We start from the raw sequence: 22,319 nt of genomic DNA on the forward strand, positions 1-22,319 counted from the left end.
AATCTGATTGGAGGGGGATTGGTGGGGGTGAGTGATCAGAGAATTGCACTGGTATTTACCTGCAATCTGATTTGTCAATACAGCCAAAGATGTAGGGAGTGGAAGAGGGAGGAGAACTTGCTACTGGAGACAAACTCCCCCACTAGTAAAACAAAACTCTGACTTAGGTAATATCCTAAAAGGAAAAGTGAAACTGTGCTTAGAAAATGAAACTCTAACTCTATAGCTTTTATATTATTAAGTGTTCTTGCATGGCAAGACCACTTACTGTTATCTCACATATATATTCTTATTATTATAGCCAAATTTACCACCCTAACTCCTCCCACAGTTTTTACGCTACATAGACAGTAATATACCGAAACATGCAGATTGTTCCCGATTGGTGTGCTATTACTTTGTGGAACGTTTCGCCGAATGGTTCACAAAATATAGGCCTTTTTGTGGTGAAATTGGTCCCATAGGAATGAATGGCGGAATGTTCAAAACTAGTGGGAGCTGACAAAACCTTTTCACAGTTACTCCAACCACACAACAGTTACTCAAGCCACTCCGCCCACTCCAGTTGTAGACTACTGGTGGAGACAAGAACACTTCACACAATTTCACCAGAAATTGGAGCTTTTCTAGTTAAGAATATATATTGGTAAGCATTCAAGAACAAAAGTTACTTAAAGACATTTAATTATTCTTCTAAGTAGCTTCCTCAGTTGTAATGATTGGCAGGAACATATTCTAGCATTTAAAACCAAACGTAACTTTAATACAACCACCATGGAATGTGTCAAGGCAGATGTTAATTTTCCAAGGACAAGATGGTGAACGTTTGTGAAATTAGATCCAATCACCATGTTTATATCCTGCAGTTTTAAAGACTAGTTTTTTTCCTAAAAGTAATTAGCTCTGCAGAAACTACTTGGATGAGTAGATAAATATATTCAACAATACAGTGTGAATAACTACTATTCGTTATACACATTATTGGTAGTCATACACGCTTCGCTTTTATTATCTCATTGATGCCATTGGTGCCATTCAGTCAAAACAATCAAATTGGCAAACGACGGTAAAGGGATAATTTCCCTTCCAATTGCTTTAGACTCGGATTAGATAGAATTCAACCAAACTGAGTCAATTGGCAAGGCTGGAAAATTATCAATTGTGCTGCATTGATCAGCAGCAATGAGTTGCTTTGTTCATGAATTCGATCAATCAAATTATGATATTGCATGGTGATAACAGAGATGCAATTGATTACTTACAATCGTATTTCACAATCAATCAAAATCTACTTCCCTGTGTGTGTCACATTGATTGAATGGGTTGTCAACTGTAGACTGATTCTTCCTATTATAAAGATTGATCAGAAAAGAAATAAATAATTTATCAAAGTGAGTATGGCACCATTAGAGATAAAAGACAATAAGCTCATTCTAAAAAACACATACAGCAAAGCAATAATGGTAAACCAAACTGAAACAGAAAATATTAGCATCCCAACAGTGTACTTTTAAACTATGACAATACAATCACACCAAACTCTGTACCAATTCCAAACTTAACAGCAAGAACTATGTAAAATTTCAAATGCAGGTTTTATTGTAACCTAGGACGCCCACTAAAATTCTATAAACATGATCCTTAAGAAATTTGTTATTGTCTTCTAGCCACAAAAGAGTCATCAGCTACTTCGATAAACGTGTCTCCTACTCCAACAGTGATTGCACCTACGTTCACCACTGAAACTTCAACGTCAACAACATACTCAACAACACCTACGATGACAAAAACACGAGAGACAACTGTGACATCACACACACTCACCACCTCTAGAACTACCACATCAATAATACATTCAACATCAATGCCCACCATCACTTCTACTTCAACCACTTACACACCATCCACTTCAGAGACCACTACATCTGCAACACACTCAACATCAACACCCACTACAACTCCAACCACTCACACAAGTACTTCTACTACGAAGACAACGCCAACTACAACAGAGACCACACATACACCAACTACCACTAAAACCACAACATCAACACCTACTTCAACCACTCACACAACTTCCACCACAATGCCAACTACAACAATGAGCACTCACACACCATCCACTTCAGAGACCACTACATCAACAACACACTCAACATCAACACCCCCTACAACTTCAACCACTCACACAACTACTTCTACTACTAAGACAATCCCAACTACAACAGAGACCACACATACACCCACTACCACTAAAACCACAACATCAACGCCTACTTCTACTTCAACCACTCACACACCATCCACTGCAGAGACCACTACATCAACAACACACTCAACATCAACACCAACTACAACTTCAACCACTCAGACAACTTCCTCCACAACACCAATTACGACAGAGACCACACATACACCCACTACCACTAAAACTACAACATCAACGCCTACCTCTACTTCAACCACTCACACAACTTCCACCACAACGCCAACTACGACAATGAGCACTCACACACCATCCACTTCAGAGACCACTACATCAACAGAGCACTCAAAATCAACACCCACTACAACTCCCACCACTACTTCTACTACTAAGACAACGCCAACTACAACAGAGACGACACATACACCCACTACCACTAAAACCACAACATCAATGCCTACTTCCACTTCAACCACTCACACAACTTCCACCACAACGCCAACTACAACAATGAGCACTCACACACCATCCACTTCAGAGACCACTACATCAACAACGCACTCAACATCAAGACCCCCTACAACTTCAACCACTCACACAACTACTTCTACTACTAAGACAACCCCAACTACAACAGAGACCACACATACACCCACTACCACTAAAACCACAACATCAACGCCTACTTCTACTTCAACCACTCACACACCATCCACTTCAGAGACCACTACATCAACAACACACTCAACATCAACACCAACTACAACTTCAACCACTCAGACAACTTCCTCCACAACACCAATTACGACAGAGACCACACATACACCCACGACCACTAAAACCACAACATCAACGCCTACCTCTACTTCACCCACTCACAAAACTTCCACCACAATGCCAACTACCACAATGAGCATTCACACACCATCAACTTCAAAGACCACTACATCAACAAAACACTCAACATCAACACCTACTACAACTCCAACCACTCACACAACTACTTCTACTACTAAGACAACGCTAACTACAACAGAGACCACACATACACCAACTACCACTAAAACCACAACATCAACACCTACTTCTACTTCAACCACTCACACAACTTCCACCACAACGCCAATTACAACAATGAGCACTCACACACCATCCACTTCAGAGACCACTACATCAACAACACACTCAACATCAACACCCCCTACATCTTCAACCACTCACACAACTACTTCTACTACTAAGACAACCCCAACTACAACAGAGACCACACATACACCCACTACCACTAAAACCACAACATCAACGCCTACTTCTACTTCAACCACTCACACACCATCCACTTCAGAGACCACTACATCAACAACACACTCAACATCAACACCCACTACAACTCCAACCACTACTTCTACTACTAAGACAAAGCCAACTACAACAGAGACCACACATACACCCACTACCACTAAAACCACAACATCAACGCCTACTTCTACTTCAACCACTCACACACCATCCACTTCAGAGACCACTACATCTACAACACACTCAACATCAACACCCACTACAACTCCAACCACTCACACAACTACTTCTACTACGAAGACAACGCCAACTACAACAGAGACCACACATACACCAACTACCACTAAAACCACAACATCAACACCTACTTCAACCACTCACACAACTTCCACCACAATGCCAACTACAACAATGAGCACTCACACACCATCCACTTCAGAGACCACTACATTAACAACACACTCAACATCAACACCCCCTACAACTTCAACCACTCACACAACTACTTCTACTACTAAGACAACCCCAACTACAACAGAGACCACACATACACCCACTACCACTAAAACCACAACATCAACGCCTACTTCTACTTCAACCACTCACACACCATCCACTTCAGAGACCACTACATCAACAACACACTCAACATCAACACCAACTACAACTTCAACCACTCAGACAACTTCCTCCACAACACCAATTACGACAGAGACCACACATACACCCACTACCACTAAAACTACAACATCAACGCCTACCTCTACTTCAACCACTCACACAACTTCCACCACAACGCCAACTACGACAATGAGCACTCACACACCATCAACTTCAGAGACCACTACATCAACAGAGCACTCAAAATCAACACCCACTACAACTCCCACCACTATTTCTACTACTAAGACAACGCCAACTACAACAGAGACGACACATACACCCACTACCACTAAAACCACAACATCAATGCCTACTTCTACTTCAACCACTCACACAACTTCCACCACAATGCCAACTACAACAATGAGCACTTACACACCATCCACTTCAGAGACCACTACATCAACAACGCACTCAACATCAACACCCCCTACAACTTCAACCACTCACACAACTACTTCTACTACTAAGACAACGCCAACTACAACAGAGACCACACATACACCCACTACCACTAAAACCACAACATCAACGCCTACTTCTACTTCAACCACTCACACACCATCCACTTCCGAGACCACTACATCAACAACACACTCAACATCAACACCCACTACAACTTCAACCACTCACACAACTTCCACCACAACACCAATTACAACAGAGACCACACATACACCCACGACCACTAAAACCACAACATCAACGCCTACCTCTACTTCAACCACTCACACAACTTCCACCACAACGCCAACTACAACAATGAGCACTCACACACCATCCACTTCAGAGACCACTACATCAACAACGCACTCAACATCAACACCCCCTACAACTTCAACCACTCACACAACTACTTCTACTACTAAGACAACGCCAACTACAACAGAGACCACACATACACCCACTACCACTAAAACCACAACATCAACGCCTACTTCTACTTCAACCACTCACACACCATCCACTTCCGAGACCACTACATCAACAACACACTCAACATCAACACCCACTACAACTTCAACCACTCACACAACTTTCACCACAACACCAATTACAACAGAGACCACACATACACCCACGACCACTAAAACCACAACATCAACGCCTACCTCTACTTCACCCACTCACAAAACTTCCACCACAACGCCAACTACCACAATGAGCATTCACACACCATCAACTTCAAATACCACTACATCAACAAAACACTCAACATCAACACCTACTACAACTCCAACCACTCACACAACTACTTCTACTACTAAGACAACGCTAACTACAACAGAGACCACACATACACCAACTACCACTAAAACCACAACATCAACACCTACTTCTACTTCAACCACTCACACAACTTCCACCACAACGCCAATTACAACAATGAGCACTCACACACCATCCACTTCAGAGACCACTACATCAACAACACACTCAACATCAACACCCCCTACATCTTCAACCACTCACACAACTACTTCTACTACTAAGACAACCCCAACTACAACAGAGACCACACATACACCCACTACCACTAAAACCACAACATCAACGCCTACTTCTACTTCAACCACTCACACACCATCCACTTCAGAGACCACTACATCAACAACACACTCAACATCAACACCCACTACAACTCCAAAAACTACTTCTACTACTAAGACAACACCAACTACAACAGAGACCACACATACACCCACTACCACTAAAACCACAACATCAACGCCTACTTCTACTTCAACCACTCACACACCATCCACTTCAGAGACCACTACATCTACAACACACTCAACATCAACACCCACTACAACTCCAACCACTCACACAACTACTTCTACTACGAAGACAACGCCAACTACAACAGAGACCACACATACACCAACTACCACTAAAACCACAACATCAACACCTACTTCAACCACTCACACAACTTCCACCACAATGCCAACTACAACAATGAGCACTCACACACCATCCACTTCAGAGACCACTACATCAACAACACACTCAACATCAACACCCCCTACAACTTCAACCACTCACACAACTACTTCTACTACTAAGACAACCCCAACTACAACAGAGACCACACATACACCCACTACCACTAAAACCACAACATCAACGCCTACTTCTACTTCAACCACTCACACACCATCCACTTCAGAGACCACTACATCAACAACACACTCAACATCAACACCAACTACAACTTCAACCACTCAGACAACTTCCTCCACAACACCAATTACGACAGAGACCACACATACACCCACTACCACTAAAACTACAACATCAACGCCTACCTCTACTTCAACCACTCACACAACTTCCACCACAACGCCAACTACGACAATGAGCACTCACACACCATCAACTTCAGAGACCACTACATCAACAGAGCACTCAAAATCAACACCCACTACAACTCCCACCACTATTTCTACTACTAAGACAACGCCAACTACAACAGAGACGACACATACACCCACTACCACTAAAACCACAACATCAATGCCTACTTCTACTTCAACCACTCACACAACTTCCACCACAACGCCAACTACAACAATGAGCACTCACACACCATCCACTTCAGAGACCACTACATCAACAACGCACTCAACATCAACACCCCCTACAACTTCAACCACTCACACAACTACTTCTACTACTAAGACAACGCCAACTACAACAGAGACCACACATACACCCACTACCACTAAAACCACAACATCAACGCCTACTTCTACTTCAACCACTCACACACCATCCACTTCCGAGACCACTACATCAACAACACACTCAACATCAACACCCACTACAACTTCAACCACTCACACAACTTCCACCACAACACCAATTACAACAGAGACCACACATACACCCACGACCACTAAAACCACAACATCAACGCCTACCTCTACTTCAACCACTCACACAACTTCCACCACAACGCCAACTACAACAATGAGCACTCACACACCATCCACTTCAGAGACCACTACATCAAGAACACACTCAACACCCACTACAACTTCAACCACTCACATATCTACTTCTACTACTAAGACAACGCCAACTACAACAGAGATCACACATACACCCACTACCACTAAAACCACAACATCAACACCTACTTCTACTTCAACCACTCACAAATCTTCCACCACAACTCCAACTACAACAATGAGCACTCACATGCCATCCACTTCAGAGACAACTACATCAACAACACACTCAACATCAACACCCAATACAACTTCAACTACTCACACAACTTCCACCACAACGCCAACTACAACAGAGACCACACATACTCCCACTACCACTAAAACCACAAAATCAATGCCTACTTCTATTTCAACCACTCACACAACTTCTACCACAACACCAACTACAACAATGAGCACTCACACACCAACCACTCACACAACTACTTCTACTACAATATTATCACCAACTACACCAGAGACCACACTCACTTCCACTAATACTAAAACCTCAACATCAACCCCTAATATGACTTCAACATCTCATGTAACTTACACAACACCAAGTACAACCACCACACAAACACCCACTTGTTGTATACTCACAACAACAACCACTGAAACCACAACATCAACACTTACTTCTACTTCAACCACTCACACAACTTCCACCACAACATCAACTACAACAGAGACCACACATACACCTACTACCACTAAAACCACAACATCAACACCTACTTCAACCACTCACACAACTTCCACCACAATGCCAACTACAACAATGAGCACTCACACACCATCCACTTCAGAGACCACTACATCAACAACACACTCAACATCAACACCCCCTACAACTTCAACCACTCACACAACTACTTCTACTACTAAGACAACCCCAACTACAACAGAGACCACACATACACCCACTACCACTAAAACCACAACATCAACGCCTACTTCTACTTCAACCACTCACACACCATCCACTTCAGAGACCACTACATCAACAACACACTCAACATCAACACCAACTACAACTTCAACCACTCAGACAACTTCCTCCACAACACCAATTACGACAGAGACCACACATACACCCACTACCACTAAAACTACAACATCAACGCCTACCTCTACTTCAACCACTCACACAACTTCCACCACAACGCCAACTACGACAATGAGCACTCACACACCATCAACTTCAGAGACCACTACATCAACAGAGCACTCAAAATCAACACCCACTACAACTCCCACCACTACTTCTACTACTAAGACAACGCCAACTACAACAGAGACGACACATACACCCACTACCACTAAAACCACAACATCAATGCCTACTTCTACTTCAACCACTCACACAACTTCCACCACAACGCCAACTACAACAATGAGCACTCACACACCATCCACTTCAGAGACCACTACATCAACAACGCACTCAACATCAACACCCCCTACAACTTCAACCACTCACACAACTACTTCTACTACTAAGACAATGCCAACTACAACAGAGACCACACATACACCCACTACCACTAAAACCACAACATCAACGCCTACTTCTACTTCAACCACTCACACACCATCCACTTCCGAGACCACTACATCAACAACACACTCAACATCAACACCCACTACAACTTCAACCACTCACACAACTTCCACCACAACACCAATTACAACAGAGACCACACATACACCCACGACCACTAAAACCACAACATCAACGCCTACCTCTACTTCAACCACTCACACAACTTCCACCACAACGCCAACTACAACAATGAGCACTCACACACCATCCACTTCAGAGACCACTACATCAATAACACACTCAATATCAACACCCACTACAACTTCAACCACTCACATAACTACTTCTACTACTAAGACAACGCCAACTACAACAGAGACCACACATACACCCACTACCACTAAAACCACAACATCAACACCTACTTCTACTTCAACCACTCACAAATCTTCCACCACAACTCCAACTACAACAATGAGCACTCACATGCCATCCACTTCAGTGACAACTACATCAACAACACACTCAACATCAACACCCAATACAACGTCAACTACTCACACAACTTCCACCACAACACCAACTACAACAGAGACCACACATACACCCACTACCACTAAAACCACAAAATCAATGCCTACTTCTATTTCAACCACTCACACAACTTCTACCACAACACCAACTACAACAATGAGCACTCACACACCAACCACTTCAGAGACCACTACATCAACAACGCACTCAACATCAACACCCCCTACAACTTCAACCACTCACACAACTACTTCTACTACTAAGACAACGCCAACTACAACAGAGACCACACATACACCCACTTACACTAAAACCACAACATCAACACCTACTTCTACTTCAACCACTCACAAATCTTCCACCACAACTCCAACTACAACAATGAGCACTCACATGCCATCCACTTCAGAGACAACTACATCAACAACACACTCAACATCAACACCCAATACAACTTCAACTACTCACACAACTTCCACCACAACACCAACTACAACAGAGACCACACATACTCCCACTACCACTAAAACCACAAAATCAATGCCTACTTCTATTTCAACCACTCACACAACTTCTACCACAACACCAACTACATCAATGAGCACTCACACACCAACCACTCACACAACTACTTCTACTACAATATTATCACCAACTACACCAGAGACCACACTCACTTCCACTACTACTAAAACCTCAACATCAACCCCTACTATGACTTCAACATCTCATGTAACTTACACAACACCAAGTACAACCACCACACAAACACCCACTTGTTGTATACTCACAACAACAACCACTGAAACCACAACATCAACACCTACTTCTACTTCAACCACTCACACAACTTCCACCACAACATCAACTACAACAGAGACCACACATACACCTACTACCACTAAAACCACAACATCAACACCTACGTCTACTTCAACAACTCACACAACTTCCACCACATCGCCAACTACAACAATGAGTACTCACACACCATCCACTTCAGAGACCACTACATCAACAGCACACTCAACATCAACACCCCATACAACTTCAACCACTCACACAACTACTTCTACTACTAAGACAACGCCAACTACAACAGAGACCACACATACACCCACTACCACTAAAACCACAACATCAACGCCTACTTCTACTTCAACCACTCACACACCATCCACTTCCGAGACCACGACATCAACAACACACTCAACATCAACACCCACTACAACTTCAACCACTCACACAACTTCCAACACAACACCAATTACAACAGAGACCACACATACACCCACGACCACTAAAACCACAACATCAACGCCTACCTCTACTTCAACCACTCACACAACTTCCACCACATCGCCAACTACAACAATGAGTACTCACACACCATCCACTTCAGAGACCACTACATCAACAACACACTCAACATCAACACCCCCTACAACTTCAACCACTCACACAACTACTTCTACTACTAAGACAACGCCAACTACAACAGAGACCACACATACACCCACTACCACTAAAACCACAACATCAACGCCTACTTCTACTTCAACCACTCACACACCATCCACTTCCGAGACCACGACATCAACAACACACTCAACATCAACACCCACTACAACTTCAACCACTCACACAACTTCCAACACAACACCAATTACAACAGAGACCACACATACACCCACGACCACTAAAACCACAACATCAACGCCTACCTCTACTTCAACCACTCACACAACTTCCACCACATCGCCAACTACAACAATGAGTACTCACACACCATCCACTTCAGAGACCACTACATCAACAACACACTCAACATCAACACCCCCTACAACTTCAACCACTCACACAACTACTTCTACTACTAAGACAACCCCAACTACAACAGAGACCACACATACACCCACTTCCACTAAAACCACAACATCAACGCCTACTTCTACTTCAACCACTCACACACCATCCACTTCAGAGACCACTACATCAACAACACACTCAACATCAACACCAACTACAACTTCAACCACTCAGACAACTTCCTCCACAACACCAATTACGACAGAGACCACACATACACCCACTACTACTAAAACTACAACATCAACGCCTACCTCTACTTCAACCACTCACACAACTTCCACCACAACGCCAACTACGACAATGAGCACTCACACACCATCAACTTCAGAGACCACTACATCAACAGAGCACTCAAAATCAACACCCACTACAACTCCCACCACTACTTCTACTACTAAGACAACGCCAACTACAACAGAGACGACACATACACCCACTACCACTAAAACCACAACATCAATGCCTACTTCTACTTCAACCACTCACACAACTTCCACCACAACGCCAACTACAACAATGAGCACTCACACACCATCCACTTCAGAGACCACTACATCAACAACGCACTCAACATCAACACCCCCTACAACTTCAACCACTCACACAACTACTTCTACTACTAAGACAACGCCAACTACAACAGAGACCACACATACACCCACTACCACTAAAACCACAACATCAACGCCTACTTCTACTTCAACCACTCACACACCATCCACTTCCGAGACCACGACATCAACAACACACTCAACATCAACACCCACTACAACTTCAACCACTCACACAACTTCCAACACAACACCAATTACAACAGAGACCACACATACACCCACGACCACTAAAACCACAACATCAACGCCTACCTCTACTTCAACCACTCACACAACTTCCACCACATCGCCAACTACAACAATGAGTACTCACACACCATCCACTTCAGAGACCACTACATCAACAACACACTCAACATCAACACCCCCTACAACTTCAACCACTCACACAACTACTTCTACTACTAAGACAACCCCAACTACAACAGAGACCACACATACACCCACTACCACTAAAACCACAACATCAACGCCTACTTCTACTTCAACCACTCACACACCATCCACTTCAGAGACCACTACATCAACAACACACTCAACATCAACACCAACTACAACTTCAACCACTCAGACAACTTCCTCCACAACACCAATTACGACAGAGACCACACATACACCCACTACTACTAAAACTGCAACATCAACGCCTACCTCTACTTCAACCACTCACACAACTTCCACCACAACGCCAACTACGACAATGAGCACTCACACACCATCAACTTCAGAGACCACTACATCAACAGAGCACTCAAAATCAACACCCACTACAACTCCCACCACTACTTCTACTACTAAGACAACGCCAACTACAACAGAGACGACACATACACCCACTACCACTAAAACCACAACATCAATGCCTACTTCTACTTCAACCACTCACACAACTTCCACCACAACGCCAACTACAACAATGAGCACTCACACACCATCCACTTCAGAGACCACTACATCAACAACGCACTCAACATCAACACCCCCTACAACTTCAACCACTCACACAACTACTTCTACTACTAAGACAACGCCAACTACAACAGAGACCACACATACACCCACTACCACTAAAACCACAACATCAACGCCTACTTCTACTTCAACCACTCACACAACTTCCACTTCCGAGACCACTACATCAACAACACACTCAACATCAACACCCACTACAACTTCAACCACTCACACAACTTCCAACACAACTCCAATTACAACAGAGACCACACATACACCCATGACCACTAAAACCACAACATCAACGCCTACCTCTACTTCAACCACTCACACAACTTCCACCACATTGCCAACTACAACAATGAGTACTCACACACCATCCACTTCAGAGACCACTACATCAACAACACACTCAACATCAACACCCCCTACAACTTCAACCACTCACACAACTACTTCTACTACTAAGACAACCCCAACTACAACAGAGACCACACATACACCCACTACCACTAAAACCACAACATCAACGCCTACTTCTACTTCAACCACTCACACACCATCCACTTCAGAGACCACTACATCAACAACACACTCAACATCAACACCAACTACAACTTCAACCACTCAGACAACTTCCTCCACAACACCAATTACGACAGAGACCACACATACACCCACTACTACTAAAACTGCAACATCAACGCCTACCTCTACTTCAACCACTCACACAACTTCCACCACAACGCCAACTACGACAATGAGCACTCACACACCATCAACTTCAGAGACCACTACATCAACAGAGCACTCAAAATCAACACCCACTACAACTCCCACCACTACTTCTACTACTAAGACAACGCCAACTACAACAGAGACGACACATACACCCACTACCACTAAAACCACAACATCAATGCCTACTTCTACTTCAACCACTCACACAACTTCCACCACAACGCCAACTACAACAATGAGCACTCACACACCATCCACTTCAGAGACCACTACATCAACAACGCACTCAACATCAACACCCCCTACAACTTCAACCACTCACACAACTACTTCTACTACTAAGACAACGCCAACTACAACAGAGACCACACATACACCCACTACCACTAAAACCACAACATCAACGCCTACTTCTACTTCAACCACTCACACAACTTCCACTTCCGAGACCACTACATCAACAACACACTCAACATCAACACCCACTACAACTTCAACCACTCACACAACTTCCAACACAACTCCAATTACAACAGAGACCACACATACACCCATGACCACTAAAACCACAACATCAACGCCTACCTCTACTTCAACCACTCACACAACTTCCACCACATTGCCAACTACAACAATGAGTACTCACACACCATCCACTTCAGAGACCACTACATCAACAGCACACTCAACATCAACACCCCATACAACTTCAACCACTCACACAACTACTTCTACTACTAAGACAACGCCAACTACAACAGAGACCACACATACACCCACTACCACTAAAACCACAACATCATTGCCTACTTCTACTTCAACTACTCACGCAACTTCCACCACAAGCCCTACTACAACAAATAGCACTCACACACCATCCACTTCAGAGACCACAACATCAACAACACACTCAACATCAACACCCACTACAACCTCAACCACTCACACAACTGTTTCTACTACTAAGACAACTCCAACTACACCACAGACCACGCATACCTCCACTACCAGTGTCACCCCAACATCAATGCCTACGTCAACCACTCACATAATTTCCACCACAACACCAACTACAACAAGGAGTACTCACACACCATCCACTTCAGAGACCAATATGTCATCAACACATTCAACATCAAAGCCCACAACTTCAACCACTCACACAACTTCCACCACAAGCCCTACTACAACAAATAGCACTCACACACCATCCACTTCAGAGACCACAACATCAACAACACACTCAACATCAACACCCACTACAACCTCAACCACTCACACAACTATTTCTACTACTAAGACAACTCCAACTACACCTCAGACCACGCAAACCTCCACTACCAGTGTCACTCCAACATCAATGCCTACTTCTACTTCAACCACTCACATAATTTCCACCACAACACCAACTACAACAAGGAGTACTCACACACCATCCACTTCAGAGACCACTATGTCATCAACACACTCAACATCAACGCCCACAACTTCAACCACTCACACAGCTACTTCTAGTACTACGTTATTACTACACTCAACTTCATCACCTGCTTTGAATTTAACAACTCACACAACCATGTCCACTACCAAGATAACTACAACCATGTCAACCACAGCTGTAACCTCCCATGCACCATCCACCTCATCTAGCCCTATTAATTCATCTTCTTTCAGTTCTACTCCATTTACAGTTATTATTGGAACTATTTCATCAACACATCCTTCTGCTGCTGCTCAAGAAAGTGGAACATCTTCAATTACTTCAAGTAAGTTTTTACACTTTGGAAAATCATGTTTACCACACTACTGTTTAATGCAAGTTGCTTTTACCAGGCCAACAAAATGTTTTTTTTCCTTGCATGTCTTTTCTTCTTTTTATCAATTACTGTGTTATATCATTACTCCAGACATCATCATATGCACAGCTGATATTTTTAGTTTTTCTATTTCACTTGTCAAAGGAACTTTATAGCAGTAGTTTTTTTTTTATTACATCTGTGATACCATTCAGCTAGTCAGGTGAAATATTCGATTTAAGAGATTGGCAATCACTTCAAAGACAAGATTGATGCAATACTTGAGGAAACCTCCATTGTACAGATAGCTTCCCCACTTAACATACCTTTTCTAACAATCAACAGTCAACACTTTCCTCTTTTGAACTGGCTACTACTGAAGCGGTCACCAAAATTTTCTCAGATGCCCACCTAACCAACTGTCCCCTGGATCATGTTTCCTCGTAACTACTATGGTCACCCTCTTATCCTATCCTATACTCTCTCACTCAGATCTTATATCGCTCCCTTTCTACTGGCCCTTTCCTCTCCCCTCTAAAGCATGCACAGATCACTTCCATACTTAAAAAGCCCTCATTGGACCCCACCAACCTGAACAATTTAAGACCCATCTCGTTGCTCCCATTTACATCTAAACATGTAGAATGTTTAGTCTACAACCGTCTTAGCTCCTACCTCACTGAAAACAACCTTCTTGACCCCTTTTAGTCTGGCTTTTGCTCACAGCACTCCACAGAAACTCCCCTACTAAAACTTATTAATAATCTACAAACTGTTAAAACCAATGACCACTACTCCATACTCTTTACACAGCTCTTTCTCAGTAAACTCCACTGCCTTGACCTTTAAGATTCTGCTCTATCCTGGTTCTACTCCTGTCTATCACAGCGCTCCTTCAGTGTTACCTATATTTCTGTCTTCTCCTCTCCACTTCCTCTTCCTTTCTGATGACACCAAAATCTATCCTTCTACTCCTCACCTTACTCTTTCAGTCTCCTCTTGCATTACTAACTTACTAACGGACATAACAGATGTCGCACCACTTCCTTAAACTAAATCTTTCTATAACCAAGCTGATAATATTCCCCCCTGCTAATGCCCTTCTCCATGACTTTTCAATCAAGATCAATATTACAACTATTAGTCCCTCCCTTCACACCAGCGTACTAGGTGTAATCCTTGATTCTGACCTGTCCTTTCTGACCCAAATCCAATTGCTGTCAAAAGCTTGTAGACTTCAACTCCATAACATCTCTAAAATGCACCCCTCTTTAACTAATGAAACCACCAAGCTACTCATTCACTCCCATGCTATCTCTCACCTTGACTATTGCAACATCTTCCTCAGAGGCCTACCTCTCTATAGGTGTTCTCCTCTTCAGTTTATCATGAAAGCTGCTGCCAGATTCACCTACCTTACCAACTGCTCAGTGTCTGCTACCCCTCTCAGCAATTCCTTCCACTGGCTTCTGACTGCCCAGCGAATAAGCCGATCTACATCACCAATCTTATCTCCAAATATCACCCAAACTGTCCTCCCTACTCTCCACAAGACCTTCTGCTCTCAAGCTCCCTTGTCTCCTCCTCCCAAGCTCGATTCCAGGACTTCATTAGAGCCTCTCCCATCTTCTGGAACTTTCTACCTCAATATATTTGGCTGTCTCTTACTCTGGCTGCCTTTAGGCAATCCCTGAAAACGCACCTCTTCAGGGAAGCCTATCACACCTCCAACTAAACTTTTATCACTTCCATCAGCTCATACCCCACAGTTATAACCTTTTGTACTACTTTCTCCACCCTTTTGGATTGTAAGATCTTATGAGCAGGGTCTTCTTAACCCTCTCTTATTTTATTTTATTGTATTGTAACTGTACTGTCTCCCTTTATATTGTAAAGCGCAGCACAAACTGTTGGCACTATCCTGTATAATAATAATATTAATAACAATTTCACTTCTCCACCTCTGATTTCTTCAAATGTTAGACAGTAAAGCTAAGCCAAGAACTACTAGAGTGCTCTTCCTGGCTGTGCATTGTAGTAGAGGTTGTTTAAATCACAACTTTGGCACAAATATATACATCCTTTGATTAGTATACTAGTATACAGTAGTTATTTTAGTTGCGTTTTTAGCTGTTTTCCTGCATTTTAAGATGTTAGAGGCATTCACTTGCTATTATCTTCTCTTGAAACTGTCTTTTGTGAGTAGCACACTGCTGCATGGTTTGAAGTGCAAAAACAATTTGCACTTAAACCATCTTACATTCACCACATCCTCTTCTTCCCCTTCTCTTAAATTTGCAAAAATGTCCCTGATAAAACCCATTTAGGCCCCTTTCACGTGGGCGGTTACATTTCAGCTTTTAGCTGCTGTTAGAGGAACCTATTTACTGTAGCTAAATGCAGACAATGCAAACACCCACTTGTTGTATACTCATAACAACAACCACTGAAACCACAACATCAACACCTACTTCTACTTCAACCACTCACACAACTTCCACCACAACATCAACTACAACAGAGACCACACATACACCTACTACCACTAAAACCACAACATCAACACCTACGTCTACTTCAACAACTCACACAACTTCCACCACATCGCCAACTACAACAATGAGTACTCACACACCATCCACTTCAGAGACCACTACATCAACAGCACACTCAACATCAACACCCCATACAACTTCAACCACTCACACAACTACTTCTACTACTAAGACAACGCCAACTACAACAGAGACCACACATACACCCACTACCACTAAAACCACAACATCAACGCCTACTTCTACTTCAACCACTCACACACCATCCACTTCCGAGACCACTACATCAACAACACACTCAACATCAACACCCACTACAACTTCAACCACTCACACAACTTCCAACACAACACCAATTACAACAGAGACCACACATACACCCACGACCACTAGTTCCAGGTTTTGCATGAAGGAAAAAATGATAGAACGTGCTGCATTATGCTCATGATGGGATCCATAGTGAATACAACCAGAAAAGACAGGTCATCTCAACACATACTGCTCTCTCTGCTTCTGCTCTCTCTTTTCCTCTCAAAATGTCTGAAATAGTTAATTTTTTACTATTTTTCAGTGCATTCTGGGCATTTGGGAAGGTCTCTTGAGGTTATCTTTCAAAAATGCTTCTAAACGCAAATGCACATAAACGCGCATAAACATTCATAAACACAGTATGCAAACGCAGCCAAACTGACGTTTTATAACCTACATTTTCCAGCAGTCAGTTTCCAGAGATCAGAAGAGTTTTCCAAATCTCCCATGTACATGAGCCCTTACAAATGCTGGTCTATTTCTATGCTCCTGCAAACAGGCCTTTTACCACTTCATAAAACAGCATGCGTCTGCCTTTATTTTATACTGAAATTAATTACATTAGGGTGCATGCTGTCCTTAAGGTTGTTCATGAAATTTTAACAGCTCTATAACAGCTTTAAGATATCCCCCAAACCTGGGATTTTAAGGATTTGTCTATGAAGCCACATTAAAATGACTCTCTCTCCAATGTTTGCTATTTTGTTAAAAAAATGGTATAGGTTACCTATGACAGTGCCCTGCTTCCCATTTTTTTCCAACACTAGGCTTTCCTATTAGTCCTTTAACCACTTCAAGTCTGGACACTTTTACCCCCTTCCTGTCCAGGCCAATTTTCATCTTTCAGCGCTGTCACACTTTGAATGACAATTGTGCGGTCATGCAACACTGTACCCATATTCATTTTTTTTTGAGACAGATAAAACTTTATTTTGCTGGTATTTATTCACCACTGGGATTTTTATTTTTTTTGCTATATAAATGAAAAAGTCCAAAAATTTTGAAAAAAAAGTGTTTTTCTTATAAAATGTTGCAAATAAATAATCTTTCTTCATAAAACGTATTCAGCTATCATTTTAGTAAATATAAATAACCCAAATTAGTTTAGAACCAAAAATTATAATTTTTCTAAATTTGTTTTTATATTTTTATTTTATTTTTTTATATTATTATTTATGATTTTTGGGGGATTTTTTTAACATACTGTCACCCTAGCAGTACAGTCACCATAGTGACACTGTACTACTTGTGGGGGGTGAGGAAGATTTGTTTTTTTTTACACTGATTGCTTTTACACCCATAAAGGCTGCAAAAGTAATCATTTCTCCTTTTCTCTGATTCACAGATTTCACACGTAGTAAGCAATGATGCCATAAATGCGGGCGCTGTTTATGAACGGCAACCCACTCCTGAACTGCTCATATCCGGCCGTTTATATACATGGACTGGACAGGAAGTGGTTAATTAATAAGATTTGTTGACCCCTATAGAGTTTAATAGCACTTTCCAATTTTTTCCAATTTTCATTTAGGATTTCCCATATTGCAAATAAAACCTGGGAATATTAGTTCATCGTTGTTCAGAAGGTTTGGAGGCTGCCATCACTGTCTTCTGTAAAATTGCTAGTTCTCTAGTGGCCAGATGGTGGAACAATCTGTGCAATATAGGTTTCATGAATTTTTGTTTATCTGCATTCTTGTTCCAGGTCTTTATCTCTAAGTACTGTACACAATCCCTGCAAGGGAACTAGCATTTTCAGAAGGAGATCCACAATAGCAGCTTTACTATTTTTCTCTTGTAGCACTACGCCCGCAGGAGAGGCTGAGTTTTGGGTCCCCCTATAGCTCTTCACAGCCAGGCAACACGCATTTTCTTTCACCTGTTGCACTCAGAGTCAGTAAACATTTCTTGAGCTTGGTGATTATATTTAGGGGTTGATAACTTGGATAGGGTTGAGGGGTGTATGGGATGCCCAAGGGAACTGCAAATGTGAGGACAGACCCCTTAGCAACTATGTACAGATATGTACAAAATAGTCTCTCCTTTGAAAGCATTCCAGTGTACCTCTTCAGTACCCAGATGAATCCTCCTGTTCACCCAGCTGTACTGAGGGTATTCCCTGGGCAAGGGTCCCAGAAACTGCCAATTTAGCACAGCAGCCCCAGATGAGAATCTAGTTGAGTTTTTCCACTTGACTGCCTTCTCCCCTTATGCGGCCCAGGGGGTGTAAGAGTACTCCCACTGTCCTTCCTGATAGCTTAATAGGTTTGCTGCCTTCATGCCTTTTGCTGGGCTGGCTCCTTCCCTGCTGTTCAGGATATCCCTCCTAGAAGACAGTGGTACAGTGGAGATCCTCTTCTCCAGAAGCTGCATGTAGGTAGTCCTCTTCCCTGGGCCCCCTCCCAGGCTCCACAATCCAGCCTCTCACTCCATCTTCCATCTGACACTGCACTCTGCTGCACAGGCTCTGTCACTTTTAAAGGTTGCCTTGGTCACCATGCCCAGCCTCCTGCCAGGGGATTGGCCAAGGTCCCTCAAATATGCAGATCTGGACCTCCTCCCCTCCTCTGCCCCTCTTCCAGAAAGTTATCTAAGTTTCTAGAAGGGTAGGAGGGCTCCAGAAGCCCTAACCTTTTAGAGCCTCCCAGCCTGTCCTGAGGTGAACTCTTTCGTTACTCACAGGCTGACTCATCTCAGGCTGCTACTCAGCCTCTGCCTAAAAAGAAAACAACAAACCACTATCTAGCTAACCTGGAGGGTGCTACACTACATAGAGTTTTCTTTTTATAAAGAAATATTTTGTTGCAAATTTGCAGGTAAGCAGAGGCATTGCTAGGGTTGTGAAAGACCTGGGGCACCCTTTTGCACCTAGCGGGAAAGAATAATACATAATGCGCCGCTCCAAATAGTGGGTGCGACCAAATAGCACTAATAATGAGAAGGGCTTAAATGGGTATTGTTAAATAAAACTGGAGTCTACTCACTGTATACACAGCATACATATGCCACAATCTGTGTATCTGAAAGAGGACCGAGGGCTGGGCCCACAGATTCAGAGGGTACACGATGCCACACAGACACAGACAGCGGTTCCTTTACAACTATTAAGTTTACTGAACAGTTATAGTGAACAAGTATTTGAGCACACATAAGCAGAATGATAACAGCGCATAACCATACAGTAAGAATAATACTGTCTAACACTAACCCCGTACTTGCGGATTTTCCTCCAATGTCCAGAAAGCAGCCTGGCTGCGCCTGAATGTTCCTGAGCAAGATATAATGTCCCCAGTGCACCCTAAGTATTGCGCAATACTATTTGTAATTCAAAGGAAAGTGGAGTGTGTCTCTAGTAGCTTTCTGGTATATCCAAAATGTCACTGAACACGTGTGGTGCGATGTACTGCGGCAAAGCCGCACTTACAGTTCCTTGGCAGGCTCTTGGTGCTCTTTCCTGATCCACTGGTCCACTCCAGAACCAGACCATGCAGTCACTTGTTTTCCGTCACGGTGAATCTTCCCTAGGTGCCGTCGCCAGACGCCACTGTGAGCCGTAAATCCTCTTCCAGGCTCCACACAGATTCTCCAGACGTCCTCAGCATACACCAGCCAGACACAGACCCTTATCACTTCCTGCTCTCCACTGGAACTCCTCCCCTTCCCAGAGAGTTTGTGATGCAGTAAGTAATTTCCTAATTGCAGCCTCAAACCTGCATTTACAGTTCACTATGACCCTTCTGAGGGTCCTACTCGGCCCCTAAATTAGCATTCATTAAACTTTATAAGGTAAATAAGCATTAGTTTTTGTCTTAGTAAAACTCAATGCAAAATCGATTCTTGTACTTTGCTGCCATTTACTGACCAAAGAGCATATTGCAGTTTAACATTGCACATCAGTATTTATCCACGCCCCACACCCTTACATATCAACAAAATATAAACGTAAATAATATAGTGCAGCGCTTAAAGATAAATCAAAAAATTGCAGCAAAGAACAGCAATAAAGTAGCAAATAAAAGTCAATTAAATATCCGTGGTGCTCTCTAAAGTGGTGAAAATCTCCAGAGCTTGTCTGCCTCAAATGATAGAAGTGCGCACTCACCAGAAACGCATGGATTATGCACATATAGAAATAGTCATCCTCGATGTTAGATCCAGGACCAGGTGATAGGCATCCTTCTCATGGTGGGTCATCCAGAGCTCCAGTACAGGTCCAAAGATCCCC

General features: G+C 42.9%; 1 protein-coding gene across 1 annotated transcript in view; it reads left to right on the plus strand.

The window, feature by feature from the left end:
* The window catches only part of LOC149445626 (uncharacterized), a 70,257-nt gene that overhangs the window by 13,062 nt on the left and 34,876 nt on the right, over nt 1-22,319 (plus strand). Inside the window, exons 3-19 of the mRNA XM_089653509.1 lie at nt 1,668-4,055; nt 4,230-5,730; nt 5,869-6,954; nt 7,117-7,521; nt 7,894-8,160; nt 8,539-8,775; nt 8,938-9,846; nt 10,213-10,833; nt 10,996-11,232; nt 11,395-11,777; nt 11,952-12,246; nt 12,625-12,861; nt 13,024-13,226; nt 13,407-13,841; nt 14,022-14,427; nt 14,614-14,750; nt 15,036-15,200. Coding sequence (XP_089509635.1) covers nt 1,668-4,055; nt 4,230-5,730; nt 5,869-6,954; nt 7,117-7,521; nt 7,894-8,160; nt 8,539-8,775; nt 8,938-9,846; nt 10,213-10,833; nt 10,996-11,232; nt 11,395-11,777; nt 11,952-12,246; nt 12,625-12,861; nt 13,024-13,226; nt 13,407-13,841; nt 14,022-14,427; nt 14,614-14,750; nt 15,036-15,200 — 9,912 coding nt within the window. The remainder of the gene's footprint in view (nt 1-1,667; nt 4,056-4,229; nt 5,731-5,868; nt 6,955-7,116; nt 7,522-7,893; nt 8,161-8,538; nt 8,776-8,937; nt 9,847-10,212; nt 10,834-10,995; nt 11,233-11,394; nt 11,778-11,951; nt 12,247-12,624; nt 12,862-13,023; nt 13,227-13,406; nt 13,842-14,021; nt 14,428-14,613; nt 14,751-15,035; nt 15,201-22,319) is intronic.

This window comes from Staurois parvus, unplaced genomic scaffold (genome assembly GCF_062004578.1).
Source record: "Staurois parvus isolate SC_StPar_1 unplaced genomic scaffold, SC_StPar_1.0 ptg000715l, whole genome shotgun sequence".
Lineage (NCBI taxonomy): Eukaryota > Metazoa > Chordata > Amphibia > Anura > Ranidae > Staurois > Staurois parvus.